Source organism: Silurus aristotelis, assembly GCF_946808225.1.
Source record: "Silurus aristotelis genome assembly, chromosome: 29".
Lineage (NCBI taxonomy): Eukaryota > Metazoa > Chordata > Actinopteri > Siluriformes > Siluridae > Silurus > Silurus aristotelis.
The window spans coordinates 3,204,211-3,226,420 of NC_139602.1; the positions used below are offsets into that span (position 1 = coordinate 3,204,211).

The 22,210-nt window shown below is 38.9% G+C and overlaps 1 protein-coding gene across 10 annotated transcripts in view; it reads left to right on the top strand.

Annotated features, from left to right (window-relative positions):
- The window catches only part of myo6a (myosin VIa), a 94,035-nt gene that overhangs the window by 52,951 nt on the left and 18,874 nt on the right, over positions 1 to 22,210 (top strand). For all 10 annotated transcript variants that reach the window (XR_014532390.1, XM_083534955.1, XM_083534958.1 and 7 more), the window contains exons 19-27: positions 2,933 to 2,971; positions 3,185 to 3,278; positions 3,959 to 4,089; positions 5,414 to 5,491; positions 5,802 to 5,931; positions 7,118 to 7,208; positions 9,056 to 9,206; positions 17,639 to 17,847; positions 18,747 to 18,825. Coding sequence is in view for 9 of the 10 variants with exons in the window: in XM_083534955.1 (XP_083391081.1) it covers positions 2,933 to 2,971; positions 3,185 to 3,278; positions 3,959 to 4,089; positions 5,414 to 5,491; positions 5,802 to 5,931; positions 7,118 to 7,208; positions 9,056 to 9,206; positions 17,639 to 17,847; positions 18,747 to 18,825 (1,002 nt within the window). In the remaining variant the exon portion in view is untranslated. The remainder of the gene's footprint in view (positions 1 to 2,932; positions 2,972 to 3,184; positions 3,279 to 3,958; positions 4,090 to 5,413; positions 5,492 to 5,801; positions 5,932 to 7,117; positions 7,209 to 9,055; positions 9,207 to 17,638; positions 17,848 to 18,746; positions 18,826 to 22,210) is intronic.

Sequence of the window (22,210 nt, forward strand, 5' to 3'; positions counted from 1 at the left end):
TGTGTGTGTGTGTGTGTATGTGTGTGTGTGTGTGTGTGTGTGATTATTCCTTTTCTCCATCCTCCTGTCTTCTTTTTCTCACACACTCACACACTCTAACTCTAACACACTCTAACTTTCTATTGCATGCCCCTCTAACTTTCTATTGCATGCCCCTCTAACTTTCTATTGCATGCCCCTCTAACTTTCTATTGCATGCCCCTCTTGGGATGTATGCCACATAAAAGGGTGGATTGTGATGGGGATGAACAAAAGATTGAATGAAACAGAGAGGGAAAGAGAGGAGGAGTGAAAGAGAGGAGGAGTGAAAGAGAGAGAGAGAGAGAGAGAGAGAGAGAGAGAGAGAGAGAGAGAGAGAGAGAGAGAGTAAGAACTTCAGACCAGTGTTGTCTATTTCAGGCCAAAAGCTTCCTGTTTGACTTTTCGTACCGGTGAAATGTTGTCGACGCTCGTGTAAAGAAGTGCAGTGCGCTTCCTCTAATTCAGAAATGTGACAGTTGGGACTCGTTTATATTCAGATCCGAAGGTAAACTAAAGGTCTCCTCGTCCTTTTCTGCTGTTTTAATAAGGGCAGGGTTTCCTGCACAGTCCCAGACATCATCAACCGGCTTTCTTCTGGCTCCGTGCTGATCGGTTGAAAAAATAAAAATTAAAAAATGCAAAAAACTGCGGCTTCATTTCTTTCTTTTTTTAATTTTATGTTAAAAGCAGAAGTAAACGACTTTATCTAATTTTTTAGCACAAAAAGAAAAAGGAAAGAAAGGACTAATTTATTCATTTTCGATATTTGTTTCATCACATAAGTGTGATCATGAAAATCTTACAATACCGAATCGTAGAGATTGTAGGCAATCTGGTGGAAAGGATGGTGTGGTGTGAGGCGGGGTGGTGTGAGGCGGGGCAGGGTGGGGAGGTGCGGAGCAGAGGAGCAATACGTTATTCAGATCTGTAAAGGGTCTACTTTTACGTATACACTCATAATAATGATAAAATAAAAAAAAAAAACGCTGTGCTTTTGTAAAAGAAAGAAAACGTACAGGGGGCGCTCTCTGCAGTTTCTGCCATCTCTCTTCACAGACATATAAAACAACCTAAGACTCAGCGAATATTTGCCTCACAGACATAATAAATATACGAATAGAAAACTCGAAACGTCTACTTTAAGTACAAACCGTAATCAAGATGCTGTAATCCGTATGAAAGTTGGTACCACCTAATGCACTTTCTTTCTTTCTTTCTTTCTTTCTTTCTTTCTTTCTTTCTTTCTTTCTTTCTTTCTTTCTTTCTTTCTTTCTTTCTTTCTTTCGTTGTAATGCCCTCTTTCTTTCCTTCCTTCCTAATGCACTTTCTTTCTTTCTTTCTTTCTTTCTTTCTTTCTTTCTTTCTTTCTTTCTTTCTTTCTTTCTTTCTTTCTTTCTTTCTTTCTTTCGTTGTAATGCCCTCTTTCTTTCCTTCCTTCCTAATGCACTTTTCTTTCTTTCTTTCTTTCTTTCTTTCTTTCTTTCTTTCTTTCTTTCTTTCTTTCTTTCTTTCTTTCTTTCTTTCTTTCTTCCTAATGATCTTTCTTTCTTTCTTTCTTTCTTTCTTTCTTTCTTTCTTTCTTTCTTTCTTTCTTTCTTTCTTTCTTTCTTCCTTCCTAATGCACTTTCTTTCTTTCTTTCTTTCTTTCTTTCTTTCTTTCTTTCTTTCTTTCTTTCTTTCTTTCTTTCTTTCTTTCTTTCTTTCTTTCTTTCTTTCTTTCGTTGTAATGCCCTCTTTCTTTCCTTCCTTCCTAATGCACTTTCTTTCTTTCTTTCTTTCTTTCTTTCTTTCTTTCTTTCTTTCTTTCTTTCTTTCTTTCTTTCTTTCTTTCTTTCTTTCTTTCTTTCTTTCTTTCTTTCCTTCCTTCCTAATGCACTTTCTCTCTCTTTTTCTTTCTTTCTTTCTTTCTTTCTTTCTTTCTTTCTTTCTTTCTTTCTTTCTTTCTTTCTTTCGTTGTAATGCCCTCTTTCTTTCCTTCCTTCCTAATGCACTTTCTCTCTTTCTGTCTGTCTGTCTGTCTGTCTGTCTGTCTGTCTTTCTTTCTTTCTTTCTTTCTTTCTTTCTTTCTTTCTTTCTTTCTTTCTTTCTTTCTTTCTTTCTTTCTTTCTTTCTTTCTTTCTTTCTTTCTTTCTTTCTTTGTAATGCCTTCTTTCTTTCTTTCTTTCTTTCTTTCTTTCTTTCTTTCTTTCTTTCTTTCTTTCTTTCTTTCTTTCTTTCTAATATCCTCTTACTTTTTTCATTCTTTCTAATGTACTCTCTCTCTCTTTCTTTCCTTCTTTCTAATACCTCGTTAACCGTCCGTGTGGAAACATAGCAAAAGTTCAGTTTGTTCAATTAGTCCTGATGATTTACGCCATTTAAAACCGCATCGTTACTTTAAAACGTTTGCAAGCATATTCATGCTCTTGAGTTTGTTAAACATACATTTCCATAAAGCATCGATATTCTTTCCAATGAACATGTTGAGTATTGAAAAATTCAAAAGTATTATTTTAAGGTGCATTTAGAACAGATAATTTAAAGATTAAATATTTTAATCGATCAACAGCCCGAATATTAATGAGCCAAATGTTAAAAATTCATGACGTATTATACAGCTCAAGATGATCAGCTCCCGTGTCATAGTCTGGTGGAAAAGAAGGGAAAGAAATTCATACTTTTATGGTGAAAACTGTATGAATCTACTGTAGTCTCTTTACATGTGGTATCCATGGAGATGGATGGAGATGCATGGAGACCTCGGTTGCACATCTGCCTTGGGGTTTTGGATAGATTTTATTTCGGCTCGATTCGGGTTCTTAACACGTTTCTGCTGGAGGAGTTTAAAAAAATCCCAAAGCGGAGCTCGTCTGGCGAATTTCCGAGGACTCGCTGTCGCTAATACCGGTTCTTTTTCTTTGATCCCGAACAGACCCAGCTGAACATCCTGCTGGACAAGCTCCGCAGCACGGTAATTATCGAATCAAGCACACTCCAATTACACTCGAACGAGCTTTATCCCATTAGCATGATCTGTCATTAAGGTCCACCATCTGTGGACCTTCTGCTTTGGTTAAGGTTCTGATTCATTTGATTGAAAGCAGTCTCAGAGGAGGACTCTGAGGAGGCCTAAGGAATTTTGTAATTTTTTTTAAAATCCGTTCTCGAATTTCTGAAATTTCAGGGTTCCGGATTTATCCGCTGCGTGAAGCCCAATCTGAAGATGGTGAGCCACCAGTTCGAAGGGTCGCAGATCCTGTCGCAGCTCCAGTGTTCAGGTTAGTGCTATTCTACCTCTTTGTCATAACCGTCGTAACCATTGGTATGCGCTTTACGGACGTCCGATTAGATAGTAAATCGTCGTTTGCTTATATGATGTTCTCCTCGCTCCTGGGGAAAATGTTCCACTAGATATTGTAGAGATTTGAGCTACAAGGATGTGAGTAAAGTCAGGTACTGATGAGGTGCCGTTCCCTTTCATTCTAAAGGTGTTCAATCGTGTTTGGAGCTTAAAGGTCAAGATCTTCTATGCCAAACCCATATCATTATGAAGCTGGCTTTGTACACAAGGGCATTGCCAAGCTGGAACAGGTTTGGGTCTCCTACAGTAGTTCAGGTGGAGGGAAAATTTCTTTGCATCCCAACAGTTTAGGAAGTCCGTCCCCTAAATACAAAATCTGGTCTCATCCACATGATCGATGTCTTCAGCCGAGAGTCAGATTGAATTCGGGCTGCGAAAAAACTTTTATTGATGAAAGTGGTCAATAAACCGGTGCCATTTTGGTGGTCTGCTGTATCGATGGTCGTAGTCATGCACTCAACCTTCGAGCGCAAATCAAATCGATCACGTTCAGTTTTATGGGCTTCAGTCCATACATTTCTCTTTCTACTGTTATCCATATTTACTGAACCCTGTGGAGCACAGGATGGTAGATAAACTGTGTGTTCTCTTTCTCAGGGATGGTCTCGGTCCTGGACTTGATGCAGGGTGGTTTCCCTTCCCGTGCTCCTTTCCATGAGCTCTACAACATGTACAAGCAGTACATGCCCCCCAAACTCACACGGCTCGACCCCCGACTGTTCTGCAAGGTCACACAGCTGCTCTTACATACAGCTGTGTTTAAAACACGAACATGAAAACAACTTCTTTCCTTCCTTCCTAATGCATTCTCTTTTCTTTCTTTCTTTCTTTCTTTCTTTCTTTCTTTCTTTCTTTCTTTCTTTCTTTCTTTCTTTCTTTCTTTCTTTCCTACTTTCTTTCTTTCTTTCTTTCTTTCTTTCCTACTTTCTTTCTTTCTTTCTTTCTTTCTTTCTTTCTTTCTTTCTTTCTTTCTTTCTTTCTTTCTTTCTTTCTTTCTTTCCTTTCTTCCTAATGCTTTCTTTCTTTCTTTCTTTCTTTCTTTCTTTCTTTCCTTTCTTTCTTTCTTTCTTTCTTTCTTTCTTTCTTTCTTTCTTTCTTTCTTTCTTTCTAATGCATTCTCTTTTTCTTTCCTTCCTAATGCATTCTCTTTTCTTTCTTTCTTTCTTTCTTTCTTTCTTTCTTTCTTTCTTTCTTTCTTTCTTTCTTTCTTTCTTTCTTTCTTTTTTTCTTTCTTTCTTTCTTTCTTTCTTTCTTTCTTTCTTTCTTTCTTTCTTTCTTTCTTTCTTTCTTTCTTTCTTTCTTTCTTTCTTTCTTTCTTTCTTTCCTTTCTTTCCTTTCTTCCTAATGCTTTCTTTCTTTCTTTCTTTCTTTCTTTCTTTCTTTCTTTCTTTCTTTCTTTCTTTCTTTCTTTCTTTCTTTCCTACTTTCTTTCTTTCTTTCTTTCTTTCTTTCTTTCTTTCTTTCTTTCTTTCTTTCTTTCCTTTCTTTCCTTTCTTGCTAATGCTTTCTTTCTTTCTTTCTTTCTTTCTTTCTTTCTTTCTTTCTTTCTTTCTTTCTTTCTTTCTTTCTTTCTTTCTTTCTTTCCTAATGCACTCTCTGTCTTTCTTTCTTTCTTTCTTTCTTTCTTTCTTTCTTTCTTTCTTTCTTTCTTTCTTTCTTTCTTTCTTTCCTAATGCACTCTCTTTGTCTTTCTTTCTTTCTTTCTTTCTTTCTTTCTTTCTTTCTTTCTTTCTTTCTTTCTTTCTTTCTTTCTTATGCACTCTCTCTCTTTCTTTCTTTTGCTCTTTCTAATGCACTCTCTCTCTTTCTTTCTTTTGCTCTTTCTAATACCCTCTTATTTTTTCCTTCTTTCTAATGCCCTCTTTCTTTCTAATGCCCTCTTTCTTTCTAATGCACTCATTCTACCTTTGTAAAGAAAGTTGCTAGTGTGAATGATGTGTTTATGTCCGGATCAAAGTATTAAAGCAGGATTACTGAAATCCTCCTTCCACATGAATCTATGTTCTACACGAGGTGGTAATTTGTCTCTGTTTGCTTTACTCCACTGCACAGGCTCTGTTTAAAGCTTTGGGCCTGAATGAACGCGACTACAAGTTTGGACTCACTCGAGTTTTCTTCAGACCTGGAAAGGTAAGATTTTAATGTTAAGGGGAAGGTAAGGCAGGTTAATTGTTCGAGAACTGACCTGAGCCAGTGAGGAAGCGGAGATAAAGAGAAGATATGTTTTAGATCAGAGGAGAAGTGGTGTGAGGATGTGTTGAGTGAAAACGTTCTATTAAAATCAGCTGTGAAAGACAGGAAAAAATAGGCAGCTGTGAACACTCTCCTTATCAATCAATTCTGTATGTATGTATCCATCTATCAATTCATCCATCCTTTTGTCTAATAAACTATCTATCTTTCTGTTTCTTTCCTTCATTTTGTTTCTTTTTCTCGTCAGTTCGCCGAGTTCGACCAGATAATGAAGTCAGATCCGGATCATTTGGCTGAATTGGTGAAGAGGGTCAACAAGTGGCTCATCTGCAGCCGCTGGAAGAAGGTGCAGTGGTGCGCGCTGTCCGTCATCAAATGTACGTCACACACACACACACACACACACACACACACACATTAATTTAAGGCAGATGTTCATATATACATACAGAAATCAAAATAGACCTACGTAGACGTGTGTGTTTGTGTGTACGTGTAGCTATAAATGAACGACACTGACGTAGACATATATAGACATAGTTACATATATGAACACATGTATATAGACAGACACAGGTGTTTATAAACATTCATAGAAAAGGATAGGCTTACATATGTACACAAGTATGTAGACACCTATAGAAATACTGTCCATAGATATACTGAGACATATGTTTATATTTATATATATATATATATATATATATATATATATATATATATATATATATATATATATATATATATAATGTGTGTGTATGTTTATAGATAGATAGATATACATCTATATATTTGAACATACACTGACATATAGGCAATACATAGATATACACAGACATAAACACACACACACACACATATATATATATATATATATATATATATATATATACATACATACACACACTTTCTCTTTCGGTACGCTTACGAGTAAAAAATGCAATACTAAAAACTACTAACGCAGTTTTTTTAAATACTTAATATTTGTGAAAAACAGTTTACATTTTTTAAACTATTTTAAATAAAATTCCTGTTTGGTTAAATAATATAAAACAATATTTAATATTTTATGAAAATAAAATACAGAAAAATCAAATAGACTAAATCAGTGTTTGTTTTTTTCAATTGATTCATTAAATAGAAAATGTAAATAGTTCACATTTCTTAGACCCCATTTGAGTAATACAGGTGTGTATAGTGTGTGTTTCCGCGATATGCGGAATTGTCAGGATTTTCTCTTTTTGAGAGAAATTCTTGAAGCAGGACATAAAACTCTAAAGAAACTATAGCAAAAAATTATTTCATGCATGTTTAAAAAAAGTCTTATTTCCAGAGGAAATAGCCACAGCGACACTGGGCTAACTCTAGTTTATTAAAAAAACAATTATTTGCGTATGTTTTCATGTGTAATAATTATTTTTGAGCCGTCTATTAGGAAATGTTTTTCCATACAACATTTACTGCTAATACAACATGTATAACATTCCTGATGTGGAACTGTGTTAATGCACAACTTTTCCATTGAACAACCAGTGAACTTCTTCCTTTCTCTCGTCTTTCCAGTGAAGAATAAGATGCTATATCGGGCCACTGCATGCGTTAAGATGCAAAAGACAGTACGCATGTGGATGTGCAAGAGAAAACACAAACCTCGGTAAGCATTTATTACCACATCCCACCGAACACCCCCATAGCTGGGGAATTAAACCTTACAAAATTAGTATTTTGCTTCCAGTATACTGATACAATTTGAAATCCTATTAGTTTGCATTGTATATAAATCCTTCATTACTACAGGAGATATTTAATGAAGTGTTGCTTTGTTGGGGAAAAAAGTGCTGTGTTGGCTCAATTGTGAAGTCGCATTCAATTAAGGGATTAGCGCTGGAAAAACCCATTTTTAGTATGAAACTATCATTTTGCAGAGTAGAATAAAATCAGGGTTGAGAAGTTATAAATAAGTTTGTTGTTACTGACTATTCTTACCATTCCATATGCTTTTTTTCAATTTTTTTTACCTCAGAATACTTAAAAAAATTTATTAATGCAGTTTATTAACATTTGTGAACAACAGTTTACATTTTATAAACAATTAAAAAGAAAAAAAAAATATTAATGCAGTTTATTAACATTTGTGAACAACATTTTCCCTTTTTAAACAATTAAAAAGAAAATGCCTGCATGTGTGTGTGTGTGTGTGTGTGTGTGTGTGTGTGTGTGTGTGTGTGTGTGTGTGTATATATATATATATAAAATAGATAAATGCAATACACATTTTTTTTATTATTGATTAACCGCTGAAATTGGCGCAAATTAAATTGATTAAATAAAATTAAACCGTCAATTTACATTTGTTAGACTCCATTTGAGTAATACCGTACTTATGTTCTACTTATTCCAGCGTACGTTAACAAATGTCTTAATTTCTTCCATCCTTCGTTCATTCACTCCCTCGATATGCGGAATTGTAAGGATTTTCATCTTTTGAGAGATATTCCTGAAACTGGTCATAAAACATCATGAATCCATAGCAAAAAAAAAAAAGAAGAATCTGTAGCGCTAGTGCTAGCCGCTTCCTGGTTAGTGGCTAATGCTAGCTCTAAGGATTGGTTAAAAAAAAAAATCTTGTTTCAGGTGTATTCAAGATTTTCCACTCCAATCCATGTAAAGCATGGAGCTTGATTGGTGCACAGGGACTTGGTCAACTATTTTACCTGAAGAATCTTTTGCTAAATACTTTTGGCCATTTGGCCTTTTCACCAATGTATTAGTAAACACTAAATATCCACCAAACACTGAGTGAATGAGCCTGTTTTTTGCTGTTACCTGTTGCTTTGTAAGCTTTATGTTTAGCTAGTCAGGATGTTAGCATGCTAGTTACCACGAGGTATTAGGAATGAAGCTGCTGTTAGCTAGCCTTAGCTAAAGTTTTTCTTTGTTGCTTGGTTCCTCAAGGAATCGAACCCTAATTGACCTTCATTTTCGCTTCCTTTACTTGAGGTAAATTGCAGTGGAAACTTACCACCAAGGTTAATCAGGACGTCCTGGACAAAGTGGTCCATCCTAATTGTAAATAACTAAATTTATTTCACGCTATTTCAAGCGAACGCTAACTTTACTTCCTTCCTTTAAATGAGTGTTTAAGATTTAGATTGATAATAAGTAGACATTGTTTATTTTTTATGTAAGTTCCAAATTGCTACAGTAGCCGTCGTGTAATGGATGGCGCCTCCAGCCTAAATTTAAATTGCTCTCTTGGACGTAAAAAAGTAAAATGAATATGACATTTCGGTAGCAATGTGGGAATCTTAAAACAGTTATATGGGCAGAATTTAAGTAGTGGCTTTGATGAAGCAAAGTAATTAAACTGCTCGGCTATTTTGGAGTCTGCTGGGAGTTAAAGTCATCAGGCTGAGGTCATCTGTCCTCTGGGAACTTGAAAAGAGGTTTGATTAAATTCACAGTTGTGTACGTACGTGTGTGTGTGTGTTTGCCCAACAGCATTGACGGCCTGGTGAAGCTACGCAGCCTGAAGAAGCGGATCGGCATGCTCAACGAGGTTGTGACCGGCCTCAAAGAGAGCAAACAGGAAATGAGCAAACAGATCCAGGACCTGGATGCCGCCATCGACACACTCATGCGCAAGATTAAGGTGGGTGTGGGGGCTGTGTGAGTGAGTGGACACGTGTGTATATGAGGTGGTATCAGAAAGTTTTGAGACTCGCTCTGTTTACAAGAAAGCACTTTTTCACCTTCAAAATAGTCCCCTTCACAGCAACACAGCGTTCCTGCTACTTCTGGAATGTGTCCTGGAAATCTCTGTTTCAATTAGCATCAAGCACCTTCTGCTATTCGCTCTAGATCTCCACAATGGTGTCAAAATGGCGACCTTGGAGCTAGAGGACAAAGTCAGCAGGAGCCCAACCTGAGTAGGGTGGCTGCAGAAGTGGGATCGTGTTTCTGGCAAGAAACTCGCGTGTGAGGAGAGCTGACGTACATTAGACGATGTCTTTTGACAAACTGACTTATTGTATTAAGGTTGGTGCTCGCTCTGACTGTGCGTGCAGCCTTGTGCTGCCACCTGTTGGCGTGTTATCAAAACGTTTCGAGACTAGTTTTGTATCACCTCATAAAAACTGTCTTCTCACCTTTGACTGAATGCAGTCATCACTATGTTTCAATAACATAAAAAGACACCTTTTTTGGCCAAATTAAACTTTTTTTTTTTTTTTTTATCAGACAGGGATCTTAGAATAAATGACAGTCAGTAAATGTTGGACGGAAGGGACTAAAGTTATATTGAAGTAATTTAACACAACCAGCACATAAAAGTGTGCCAGTACTCATTGTTTGATGGATCTCCTGAGGAAGAAAATTTCTCTGTTTCCTTAATGCCTCAGTCTTAGTGATGAGGGACACCATGTTGGATAGAACCCGAGTGACTAAGAACTAAGGGATGGGAAAGAGGGAAAACTATAAAGGGATTTGGATGATAAAACTAGCATAGGTGAGGGGAAAAAAGGAAAAGCTAAAGGAATATGGAAGAAAGGAAGAAACTAAGGAATGTGGGATATGGACCAAGAGGGTACATCCAAGAGGTTTTGGTTTGGAGCTCTTAATTATTTTTAGTTTGTCCTGTTTTAGTCACTTATTTCTATAACCTTTACCACGGAGAAAGTGTGCCGAACATACTTTTTGGCAAATTTTGACCAATTTTACGGGACATTTTGGCTACGATTTGGTCATCCGAATTCTGGCAGTATCAGAAGATTCCTATATTGTGACATCCCTGACGACGTCCGTCAAGCTAAGCACCAATAAGAGTGCCGAACCTGATGATGCAATTGGCGTGACAACCACTTTAGGAAATATTTTTAAACAAGTCAGGTGGACAGTACAGCAAGAAGTAAAACTTACTGATTTATGGAGGGAAAAGGAGTGTTGGTATGACATGTTTATCAAAAACAAAAAAACTTTTTGCTGGTAGAGAACACGCTGATCTGAACGTGACCCTTCGAGTTTTACGACCACTGAGATCCTACAGTGTGATGTGCGGATTAAGTTTGTACAGTCTGACAAGTAACAAACCTAGGACTATAAAAATTTGTTGGAATGAATGCGACTTGTAATGCGACAATGTGGCGTTAGGACCCCGAGTTTTCACCTGGTGAATTTAAGCTCTCTTGCCAACAAAACAATAAAAACTTCTTACTTACGTGGACAAGCAAGGACCTTTCTAGCATTGTGCTTCCTAGAAATCTGGCTGAACTTATTCATTCCACACGACACATCACATCCGCTGGACTTCCAGCTGTTTAAAGTGGATCACACTACGGAGTCTTTGGAGAAAACAGAAGGTAGTGCATTATGTTTTATATTATTAAAGGTACGTACAATTGATGATGCACTGTGCTCTTTATCAACTGCCCTTTTCTTTGCCGCTAGAGTTTTCCTTGTTATCCTGGTGATTGTTAGATCCCTCCTCAAGTTTGTGGTGCCGAAAAAGCTGGCTGATCAAATTACATGTAGGAAAAACACCCGGACTTGTTTGCTATTATTCTCTGAGATACTGGACCACTGTGACACCCAGAATAAAGAACTGTTGGGGCACTTCGTTTGCTGTAAGTCGTTTTGGACAAGGGCGTCTGCCAAAGGCCTTAAATTTAAATAATACACTTTACTGATTATAGTATATTCCAAGCTGCAGTCACTGACCTGGATGAGTCTTACTGATACTGTGGCATGCGGTTCTGCTAGGACATGGGTTTCCTCTGGGACCTATTTAACTTACAACAACATGGATAAACTCGGTCAACTTTGTCAGGCCAAAGAAAAGGCTTACAGAAGTGGGGACACAATGTATAATGAGGCCAAAATCACATGAAAGAATCTACTCTTCAGAACTGGAAAAAAAAAGCTTCAAGGCTGACAACCTAAAAAAGTTCTACTGTGGATTTGAAGATTTTAAAGTCAGTCTTAATTAATGACTACAAACCTATTGCTTGGACACCGATGGTCTTTACACTTTGAGAGTTTAAAAGGACATCACCTTTGCTGGACCGGCTTTAGATTGCTTACTGAGTAAACTGGTCATCGGATGATGCTGCTTACAGAGGACTACAGTATGTCCTGCAGTACCTCAACAGACCAGGGACTTAGGCAAGGATTCATTGTGTGGACTTCAATTTTGACTGTCAATACCTTCATCTCCGATCTTTTCTTGTGTCATAAACCTAGCTCTTTTTGTCAACAGCAGCTTTCTGACAGACAGGCAGAAGTTTAAATCAAGGGAAAATTCACATCCAGTAAATTGCAACCTGCGCTCCTCAGGAGTGAATGCTCGACCCGATGCTTTTCTCAACAGCACCTCTTCAGACCTCTCTATCAATCTCTGGTGGAGGAGGACTCCATCCATGGACAGCACGTTCAAAACTGCGGGAATGATGCTGGATTTCAGGCCAAACACTCCGGCGACCTCATCCACCACTGACTATCAAGGAAAATGCACAGGATCTAAAATTGGAGACTCATATTGACTCCATAGTGAAAAAGGCCCAGTAGACACTGTCCTTCCTTTGCCACTTGAGCAAGTGTAACCTATCCCAAGAGCTGCTGACCAAGTTTTTGCTTAACTGTCATTGACTCTGTTCTTTGCACTTCAACTAATGTTTGGTTTAGTTCAGCTAGCAAATCGGACAAAGGAAGTTTACAATGGACAGTCTGGATTTCTAAAAATAACTATTGGTTCTGTTGCGTCTTCTCTCCAGGAACTGTACCCCCTCAGAATAATGAAATAGAAAGGAAAAATTGATTTCTGTCCTATTTAGCCTGGCCACAATCTTTCAACTGCTACCCTTTGGCCCCTGCTACACAGCACTGAGCACCAGGGGTTTCAAACATAAGCAGCCCACCCCCATCTGCTGCCTTCTCCACAGGCAGTCTTACAGTTATTGACTGCCTCCAAGGACCCCCAATTTTTGTTTTTGGGAAATTCAATCCTACTGATCCTAATACATGTATAGTGAGGAAAATAAGTATTTGAACACCCTGCTATTTTGCAAGTTCTCCCACTTAGAAATCGTGGAGGGGTCTTAAATTGTCATCGTAGGTGCATGTCCACTGTGAGAGACATAATCTAAAAAAAAAAATCCAGAAATCACAATATATGATTTTTAAACTATTTATTTGTATGATACAGCTGCAAATAAGTTTTTGAACACCTGTCTATCAGCTAGAATTCTGACCCTCAAAGACCTGTTAGTCTGCCTTTAAAATGTCTACCTCCACTACATTTATTATCCTAAATTAGATGCACCTGTTTGAGGTCGTTAGCTGCATAAAGACACCTGTCCACCCTATACAATCAGTAAGAATCCAACTACTAACATGGCCAAGACCAAAGAGCTGTCCAAAGACACTTGAGACAAAATTGTACACCTCCACAAGGCTGGAAAGAGCTACGGGGAAATTGCCAAGCAGCTTGGTGAAAAAAGGTCCACTGTTGGAGCAATCATTAGAAAATGGAAGAAGCTAAACATGACTGTCAATCTCCCTTGGACTGGGGCTCTATGCAAGATCTCACCTCGTGGGGTCTCAATGATCCTAAGGAAGGTGAGAAATCAGCCCAGAACCACACGGGAGGAGCTGGTCAATGACCTAAAAAGAGCTGGGACCACCGTTTCCAAGGTTACTGTTGGTAATACACTAAAACGTCATGGTTTGAAATCATGCATGGCACGGAAGGTTCCCCTGCTTAAACCAGCACATGTCCAGGCACGTCTTAAGTTTGCCAATGACCATTTGGATGATCCAGAGGAGTCATGGGAGAAAGTCATGTGGTCAGATGAGACCAAAATAGAACTTTTGGGTCATAATTCCACTAAACGTGTTTGGAGGAAGAAGAATGATGAGTACCATCCCAAGAACACCATCCCTACTGTGAAGCATGGGGGTGGTAGCATCATGCTTTGGGGGTGTTTTTCTGCACATGGGACAGGGAGACTGCACTGTATTAAGGAGAGGATGACCGGGGCCATGTATTGCGAGATTTTGGGGATCAACCTCCTTCCCTCAGTTAGAGCATTAAAGATGGGTCGAGGCTGGGTCTTCCAACATGACAATGACCCGAAGCACACAGTCAGGATAACCAAGGAGTGGCTCTGTAAGAAGCATATCAAGGTTCTGGCGTGGCCTAGCCAGTCTCCAGACATAAACCCAATAGAGAATCTTTGGAGGGAGCTCAAACTCCGTGTTTGCGACAGGCCAGAAACCTGACTGATCTAGAGAAGATCTGTGTGGAGGAGTGGGCCAAAATCCCTCCTGCAGTGTGTGCAAACCTGGGGAAAAACTACAGAAAACATTTGACCTCTGTAATTGCAAACAAAGGCTACTGTACCAAATATTAACATTGACTTTCTCAGGTGTTCAAATACTTATTTGCAGCTGTATCATACAAATAAATAGTTAAAAAATCATGCATTGTGATTTCTGGATTTTTTTTTTAGATTATGTCTCTCACAGTGGACATGCACCTACGAAGACAATTTCAGACCCCTCCATGATTTTTAAGTGGGAGAACATGCAAAATAGCAGGGTGTTCAAATACTTATTTTCCTCACTGTATATACCCCTTTCTTCTGTATATTGCATTTGTGTAAATAGAGGTGGAGACGATGGCAAAGATGGTGTAACATTTGGATTAGCTTGACTACTTAGGCAGTGCATATGTTTTACAGGAGGGGTGCTTTTAGGGGGAATAAAAAACCTGAAGCCGACTTCCTCGAAAACTGATGTCTATTACATATCCAGCTAACATTCTGTTAAATCTACTTCTGTTTATGGAGTACACTTTAGTTTTTTTTTTTTGCTTTTGTCTTTTATCAGTCAACCCTGATAAAGTGCCTTGTACCACTTTTTATTATTTATTTATTTATTTTTTAAATCACAGCTGTTTTTTTTCTATTACATATATTTTTTTTTTTACTATTATACACTATATTGTTAATTAATCATATATGTATTAAAAGCGCTCAAACAACAGTGGAACACATCAATCTTTTACCCATTTAATATATTGTTTCATGCTTGAATGAATGTTTCCAGTAAAACAAATGCGTCTGTTCCTTTTTTTTTTTTTTTTTTTCTTTTACACACTCGCACATACTGATGGAGTGATGAGAAGGAAATTAGGTCTATAATGAGATTTGTGGAACTAATCAAGGATCGTTTTTGAAAATGCACTCTAATTTTGCAGTCGATTTATTGATTTTGATTAAGTAAGGCATGTGTATAATGTTGCATTTATCAGAGGTGTTTTTACATGTATAGTAATATATATTGGGGCCTCTGACTTTTCCAGCCATTATAGTTCTATTTTAGATTGTTTTCACAAAGTTTACTTTTAAAGCTTTGGCAGAGCAACTTACACCGGAGCAGTCAAGGGTTAAGGGCCTTGCTCAAGGGCCCAGCTGTGATTTTGATCTTTTGACTTTCCAATCCAGAGTGCAATACCTGCACCACTGAACTACACCCTCCATTGGAGACACACAAATCTATAGAAAGGAATAGCAAGGAAAGTGGAGGGAAGGAAGAACTAAAAATGAAAGAAAAGATACAGAAGACAGAAGGATGTAAGGAATGTCAGAGCGAGAAAGATGGAAAGGAAGCGGAAATGGAACAAATGCCAGACAAGTTAGAATTTAAGGAAGAAAAAAAGAAAAAGAAAATGGTGGTAAGGAAGGAAAGGGAAGATCAGAATGGAAGAGAGGGTACAATAATCAAAGGATGGAATAAAAGGAGGGAAGATGGCAAAGAGAGAGAGAAAGAGATGCTCTTTCAAAAGGCAGGGAGGAAATAAGATGGATAGAGTTTTGAAAAAAGAAAAAGATGAGATGGAACAGGAAGAATAGAAAAAGAGCTGAATCTATGCCACATAAAAAAAGCTTCAGAAAGAACAGGCAAGAATAAATCCATCCATCCAGCCTCTATTCATCCATCCCTTGGAGGCACACAAGTGTATTGGGTGTCTTTGGGGGTGGTAGGATGAACTTTTCCTCCACTGAAATTAGGAACACCAAACCTGTTCCAGCATGACAAAGCCAGCTCCATGAAGATATGAGTCACATGGGTTAGGGATCCCCAAAGATCTGCAACAGAGCTCTGAAACCTGAACCTTACACCTTTGGAATGAATTGGAATGACACCCCAGGCCTCCTCACCTCATCAGTACCTGACTTTACCCTTGTAGCAGAAATCGCCACAAAATCTAGTGGAACATCATCTTTGAAGAATGGAGGTTATTAGAACAGCAAATTGGGACCAAACATGGAATGGGGTTTTCTAAATAGTTCATACAACTCTTCCAGTCAGGCTGGTGTTTCTCCCCTCCAGTTTCTTTTTGCTTTCCACATCATTCCATATATTCGTATTCCATCGGTGCTTCCTTCGAAATGTCGTTCAGTTCATTTTCTTTTATCTCCATCAGTTCTTCTTTCCAAAACTTTCAGTTCTTTCTGCCTGTAACAGTATTTCCATATCTATCAGGTCTTTTTTTTTTTTTTTTTTTTTTAATCCATACACTCTACTTCAGATCTTCCTTCCATATCAATCAGGTCTTTCTTCCTTTTATTTTGCCATCTTTTACATATCTTTCAGTTCTTCCAGAACTTTTAAATTCAAGTTCTTCTCTAGTCAATTCTCCAGACTTTACTAATGAGCTTGGGTGCTTCTCTTTGCACACACAGTCAATTATATTCAAATCAATACCACACAGTGACAAGTGTTCCACCTGGTTGGCATATGGATTGATGGCCATCACAAATATGTTAAATACTCATAGATATCGATGTATAGGAGAGAGAGAAAGTCAGTTTTAGACCAAGAGAGGTTTAGAGGAAACATCGAGGGGAGAAGTGAGACTCATTGGTTGGAGGCACAGGACGAGAGGAAATTCAGGTCTTAATTGAGTAATGTGAGAAGGGAAGACTGAGAAGATATGGAGATAAGAGCTGGAAAAAGATTTGGAAGCAAAGGAATAAGAGACATGGAACAATTGAGGCATGGGGGGAGGGGTTTGAATAATTGATAAGAGAATTGAATAGGGAACAATTTGAAAGGAAGAACTGAACTGATAAACCGAAGGAAAAAGTGATGAATATGGAAAGAAAAATTGCTGGATATATCAGGAACAAAAAATAGTTGAAATTTATCGATTATAAAAACGTAGAAGGACAAACTGTATAAATTGTACATAAATACAGAATTTATAAATAGAGATATTTATATATCAATATAAAATGTATGTTCTATAAATAGAAGATATATTTTATAATCGCATTTTATGGGACTATACTATATTTTTTATATCAATTCATATTTCTGTAGATTATTGGTTTTCTATATGAATATAGAAGGACAAACTAAAGGATATGGAAGGGGAAAAAAGGGGGGGATAATGAAATTACTGAAGAAGAACTGATCGAATTGGAAAAGAAAAAAATGAACTGAACTGATGTACATTATACGAATAACTGAATGATTATGGAACGAAGAACATCAGGCAGAAGAAGCAAAAGAAAACCAAGGATGTGTGAAAATCTGAGAGATATTGTAGGGTGTGAAGAACCAAGTCTGTATCGACCAAGGTTTGTGGCACCTAACCAGAAGATTTATATGGACTTTTTGAACATTCCATTCCACATTTACTCCCCTATTTGCTGCTATAACAACCTCCACTCTTCTGGGAAGATGTTCCTCTGGATTTGTGGAGATTTGCATACATTCAACCACAAGGGTGTTGGTAAAGTCAGGTACAGATTGTTCCATTTCAAAGGGTTGAGTTTTGGAGCTCTAAACCAGGAGATCTTCTACTTCTATAGCATATCTTCATGGAGCTGGCTTTGTGCTGGCTTTAGGTCTTCTAGTTCAAGTGAAGGGACAATTTCATGATTTCAATCATGGTGGTAACAGTTTGGGGAGGAACCACATATGGCTGGAAAAGTCAGATGTCCCCATGCTGTTGTCCAAACCAAATGTTTTTGATAAAAATGGTCCTAAAGTTCTTCTCGGTTGTGTTGTTCCGCTTAGGGCACGGTGATGAGCCGCATCGAAATGGACCACGAGCATCAATCGCTGGTGGTGCGCTCAGAGCGCCTCCTCAGTGCCATGCAGAAACAGAAGCAGGAGGAAGAGGAGCGAGAGAGACTGCGACACATCCAGGAGGAGATGGAGAAAGAGAGGAAGAGGAGGGAGGAGGAGGAGAGGCAACGCAAACAAGCCGAGGAGGAGAGACGCATGTAAGTAGATAGAGAAAGACATGGAAAAGGAAGTAAGGAAGAAGGAAAGGAGGAGGAAAAGTGCTGAGGAAGGAGAACGATTGAATGAAGGAAGGGATGGCAAGGAAGAAAGTAAAGATGGGGGGGGGAGAAAACGAGGTGGAGAAAAGTTACTGAAAGTAAATCGGAAGTAAAAAAGTGAAGAAAGGAGTTAAGAGAAGTGATGATCAAAGTAAGAAAGAGGAAGAAGAGATTGTGAAAAGAGAGAGTGAAAGACACGATGAATGGTAAAGAAGCAAGGAAGAAGGGAAGAAAAAACAGAAGGAAGCAAAAACAACAACAAAGAAGTAAGAAACTGAACAAAAAAAATTTAAGTAGAAAGGAAAGGAAAGGAAGAAAAGAAGAAAATAAAGGAAAGGAGTAAAAGAGAGAAAAGAAAGAAATGAAAAAGAAGGGAAAGGACGAAAAAAGGAAAGGAAGAGAAGAGAAAAAAAGAAAATGGAAAGAAGGAATATACAAAAAGAAAGAAAACGAAGAAGAAAAAAGGAAAGAATGGAAAAGAAGAAAATGAAGGGAAGGAGGAAAAGAGAAAAGAAAAAAGAAAGGAAGAAGAGGTATGGAAGACAGAAGGACGTAAGGAAAAGAAACGAGTGAGGGAGATGAAGCGGCGTGAGGCGTTATTGATGAAGTCCTGCTGGGAAAGAAAGAGAAGAAGGAAAGAAAGATACGGTGTTACTGGATTCTGTGTCTTCTTGCTCATCCATCCGTTCAATCCCTCACTTTTTTATCAAGTCGATTAGATGTTCATCGTTCTCTCACACACACTGAGTAGACACGGTTTCCACCCCTGATAAAACTTTCTACAGCAAGCAGCAGAATTCAGGTGAAAACCAAACCTTCTGTTTTGTTCCCTGATGCAGGAAAGCAGAGATGGAGCTGAAGAGGAAACAGGAAGAGGAGGAAAGGAAAAAGCGTGAGGAAGAGGAGAGAAGATTGCAGGTGAGACGCACGTTCTTCAGCAGGAACGCTCTGATGGATGCTCCTCTACTCATCTGCTCGCTTCTATCGTTACTCACTTCATCATCTCTATTGGTGTTTTATTTAAGAACTGTGTGTGTGTGTGTGTGTGTGTGTGTGTGTGTGTGTGTGTGTGTGTGTGTGTGTGTGTGTGTGTGTGTGTGTGTGTGAAGGAAACGAATGCACGTAACAAGGAAAAGAAGAACAGATGGAAGGAAGGAGGGGAAGGATATAATGAAAAAGAATTGGTAGTGTGAAAGGAAAGAAGGAATTGAAAAGAAAAAAAAAGAAGGAAGAGAATAGAAGAAGGCAAAAAAAGAAGGAAGGGAAAGAAAGGAAGGAAGGAAGAAAGAAAAAAAGAAAGAAAGAAAGAAAGGAAGGAAGGAAGGAAGGAAGGAAGGAAGGAAGAAAGCAAAAAAGAGAAGGAAGGAAAAGAAAGGAAGCAAAATTAAAAAAAAAGGGAAAGAAAGCAACAAAAGGGGGAAGGGAAAGAAAGGAAGTAAAAAAAGAAGGAAGGGAAAGAAAGGAAGCGAAAATAAAAGAAGGTAGGAAAAGTGGAAAAAAAAAAGGGAGGGAAAGAAAGAAAGCAAGAAAGAAAGGAAGCATGGTCTTTCCTTTCTGTCCTACTATCACTCTCTCTCTCTCTCTCTCTCTCTCTCTCTCTCTCTCTCTCTCTCTCTCTCTCTCTCTCTCTCTCTCTCTCTATCTCTCTCTCTCTCCCTCCTGTCTGTCAATCCCTCTGTTTCTCCTCCATGGTAAAATGATCTCCAGGGGAAATGGTGTTTAAAGCTGTATTTTGTCTGATCAAACTTCTTGAAGGCTCCTGAGGCGCGTTGCCTAAAGCGTTTGTATTTCTTCCTCGTTTCCTCTTTCCCTCTGTTTTCTTCCACATCTGTATCAAAAGCAGTTTTCTGTTTCTTTCTCACGCACATGCACCATCATAGCCTCCTCATGCTCCCCAGACGCTCCCTGAGGGGATCTGTTGCAAATCGCGAGTCCTCACCTCCGAGCGCTTTCTAAGCCGCTAGGTCGCCGCCTTGCGTACTTTGAGGCAGGAGAAACGCTGTCAAGTATCTGACTTTTTAAAGATGATGTGAGAGGATTGTATTAAACGCTCTCTGAGAGGGACGCGCTCGGCCTGCCAAAAGCTTTCAAGCTTTTTTTTATCCGTGAGGAATATTCCGGAAGACGCACGGCGATTTCCGGTTCTATTAGAGAGGCCAATACAGCAGTATATTAGGAGAACAATAGGAGAACCAACTAGAAGTTTTTTTGACCTAACAGAAAATTATGGCATGGAAGTATATTCCAAAAGTATTGGAACATCTGGCTGTTCCAGCAATATCCCCCCCAAGCTCCATAAAGATATGCTTTACATGAGCTAGAGTGGAAGATCTCCTGCTTTAGAGCTCAAACTTCAACCCTATTGAACACCTTTGGGTTGGAGTGGATCTTGTGTGGCCTGCTATAGATCTCAAACCCGATTGAACTCCAGTTTTATAACCCATCAGTACTTGAATAAATGAGCACAAATCTTCACAAAACCCCCAGAAAAGTGGGGGATAAACATGGAACGTTCGAAAGGAAGCACTTATCAATCTTATGCTCAGGTGTCCACAAACTTTTTATAAAGTGTAGAGATATGAAAACTGGGCGGAGTTACTGTTTTGTATCAAGCGAACTTCTTTCAAAGGGTTCTGAATTGAAATTAAATTGTGGAGAAAAAAAAAAAAAGGCAGGTTGCTGTTGGGAGGGTTGCCAGATTTAAGCACTATCACCCAACCCATACAAATGTAATGAAACGTAACGGTGAAAAAAAAGCTCAGGTCAAAGCACAGGGTCAGCAATGATGCAGCGCCCCCTGGAGCACAAAGAGTTAAGGGCCTCGCTCAAAGGGCCCGAGAGGTGCAGCTTGGCGATAGCGGGGCCTAAACCCAGAGCCTCAATTAGCAAACTACCACGGCGGATAGTGAAGATCTGGATTTTGATGAATGGATAAAGTGAATCGGATCGTCTGATCACAAGGTTTACGAGTTGAAATTCCAGCACCACCAATCTGCAACGTGCTGGGCCCCCAAAGCGAGGCCCTTGAATCTCGATTTATAATTATAATCTCGCAATAATAATGTGGTTAGGAGATATAGATGGATATAAAGACATGGATGGATGGAGAGAAAGAAGGGAAAAAATGTAGGTTTAGTGTTTCGAGCTGAGTCATGATTGAGGCGGGGCAGAATGTGAGGCAGAGTGCAGCAGATATTGTAGAGCAGTGAAGAGGAGAATTTTTTTTTTTGCACTGAAGGTCACCCTGTCTAAGATTTGGCCATATACTTCCTTAAAATATAATAACACGTCCATTGGTTCACTCCTTCACATACACACACACACTTCTATTTATCCTTAATGGATGTCAGGATAATTTATGAACTGAGCGTTTAAGGTTGGTTGTGGTTCTCTCTCTCTCTCTCTCTCTCTCTCTCTCTCTCTCTCTCTCTTTCTCACTCTCTCTCTCTCACACACACAAGGAGGATGATGATCTGTCGTGCATGCGAGCTATGACGTTAGTTATTATGTAGCTTCCTCCCATGAGTTATGACACTCCGGACAGCCGAGTCGGATGGGAACGTCTCGGTAAAGTCTGATAAATCAGCAGCTGCTGCAGTTTGTTCGTTTTTTTCTTTTCTTCTTTTTTCCCTAGGAGCTCTCTCACGCTCCCGATGAGGCTGAACTTCGGAGAGAGTTTATGAGCTCTCACACACACACACACACACACACACACACACACACACACACACACACACACACACACACCCCATAGCTTTTCTGCTCTCGGGCATCCCGCTGAGAAACCCATGGCGAGTGTAAATGCGCAAATCTGTTTCCGTCGAAACAGACGCAACAACTCTTGACTGTATGCCGTCCAAACGTACAGTAGCAACGCGGGTGCTTAGCAACCCCTGGGGTTTTGCTAGGGGGGGGTGGAGGCGCGATATTTCGTGGTGGATCCCGGGTTCAGGAAAGAGGAATGCTTGAAGATGATTCGAGATGATCAGAAAGCAGCTATAGCAATAAAGAAAGAAAGGAGTGTGTATATCATGTGTCACATTCTCGGTTTCTGATTGGTCACATGGAAGTAGGTAAAGGCTGTGAGGGTCGTTGAGAAGACCGTAGACAAAAGTTTGTAGACACCTGACAATAAGATCCTCCACTCTTCTGACAAGATGTCCCACTAAATCTTGGGCTAAAGGAGCACAAATTTCCACAAGGGTGTGTACAAGGGTACTGACGTAGCTGAGGTGAGGAGGCCTAGATTTCTATTTTAATTCAAATGTATGAGTTCTACACGGTGGGTGAAAATTCACTAGGC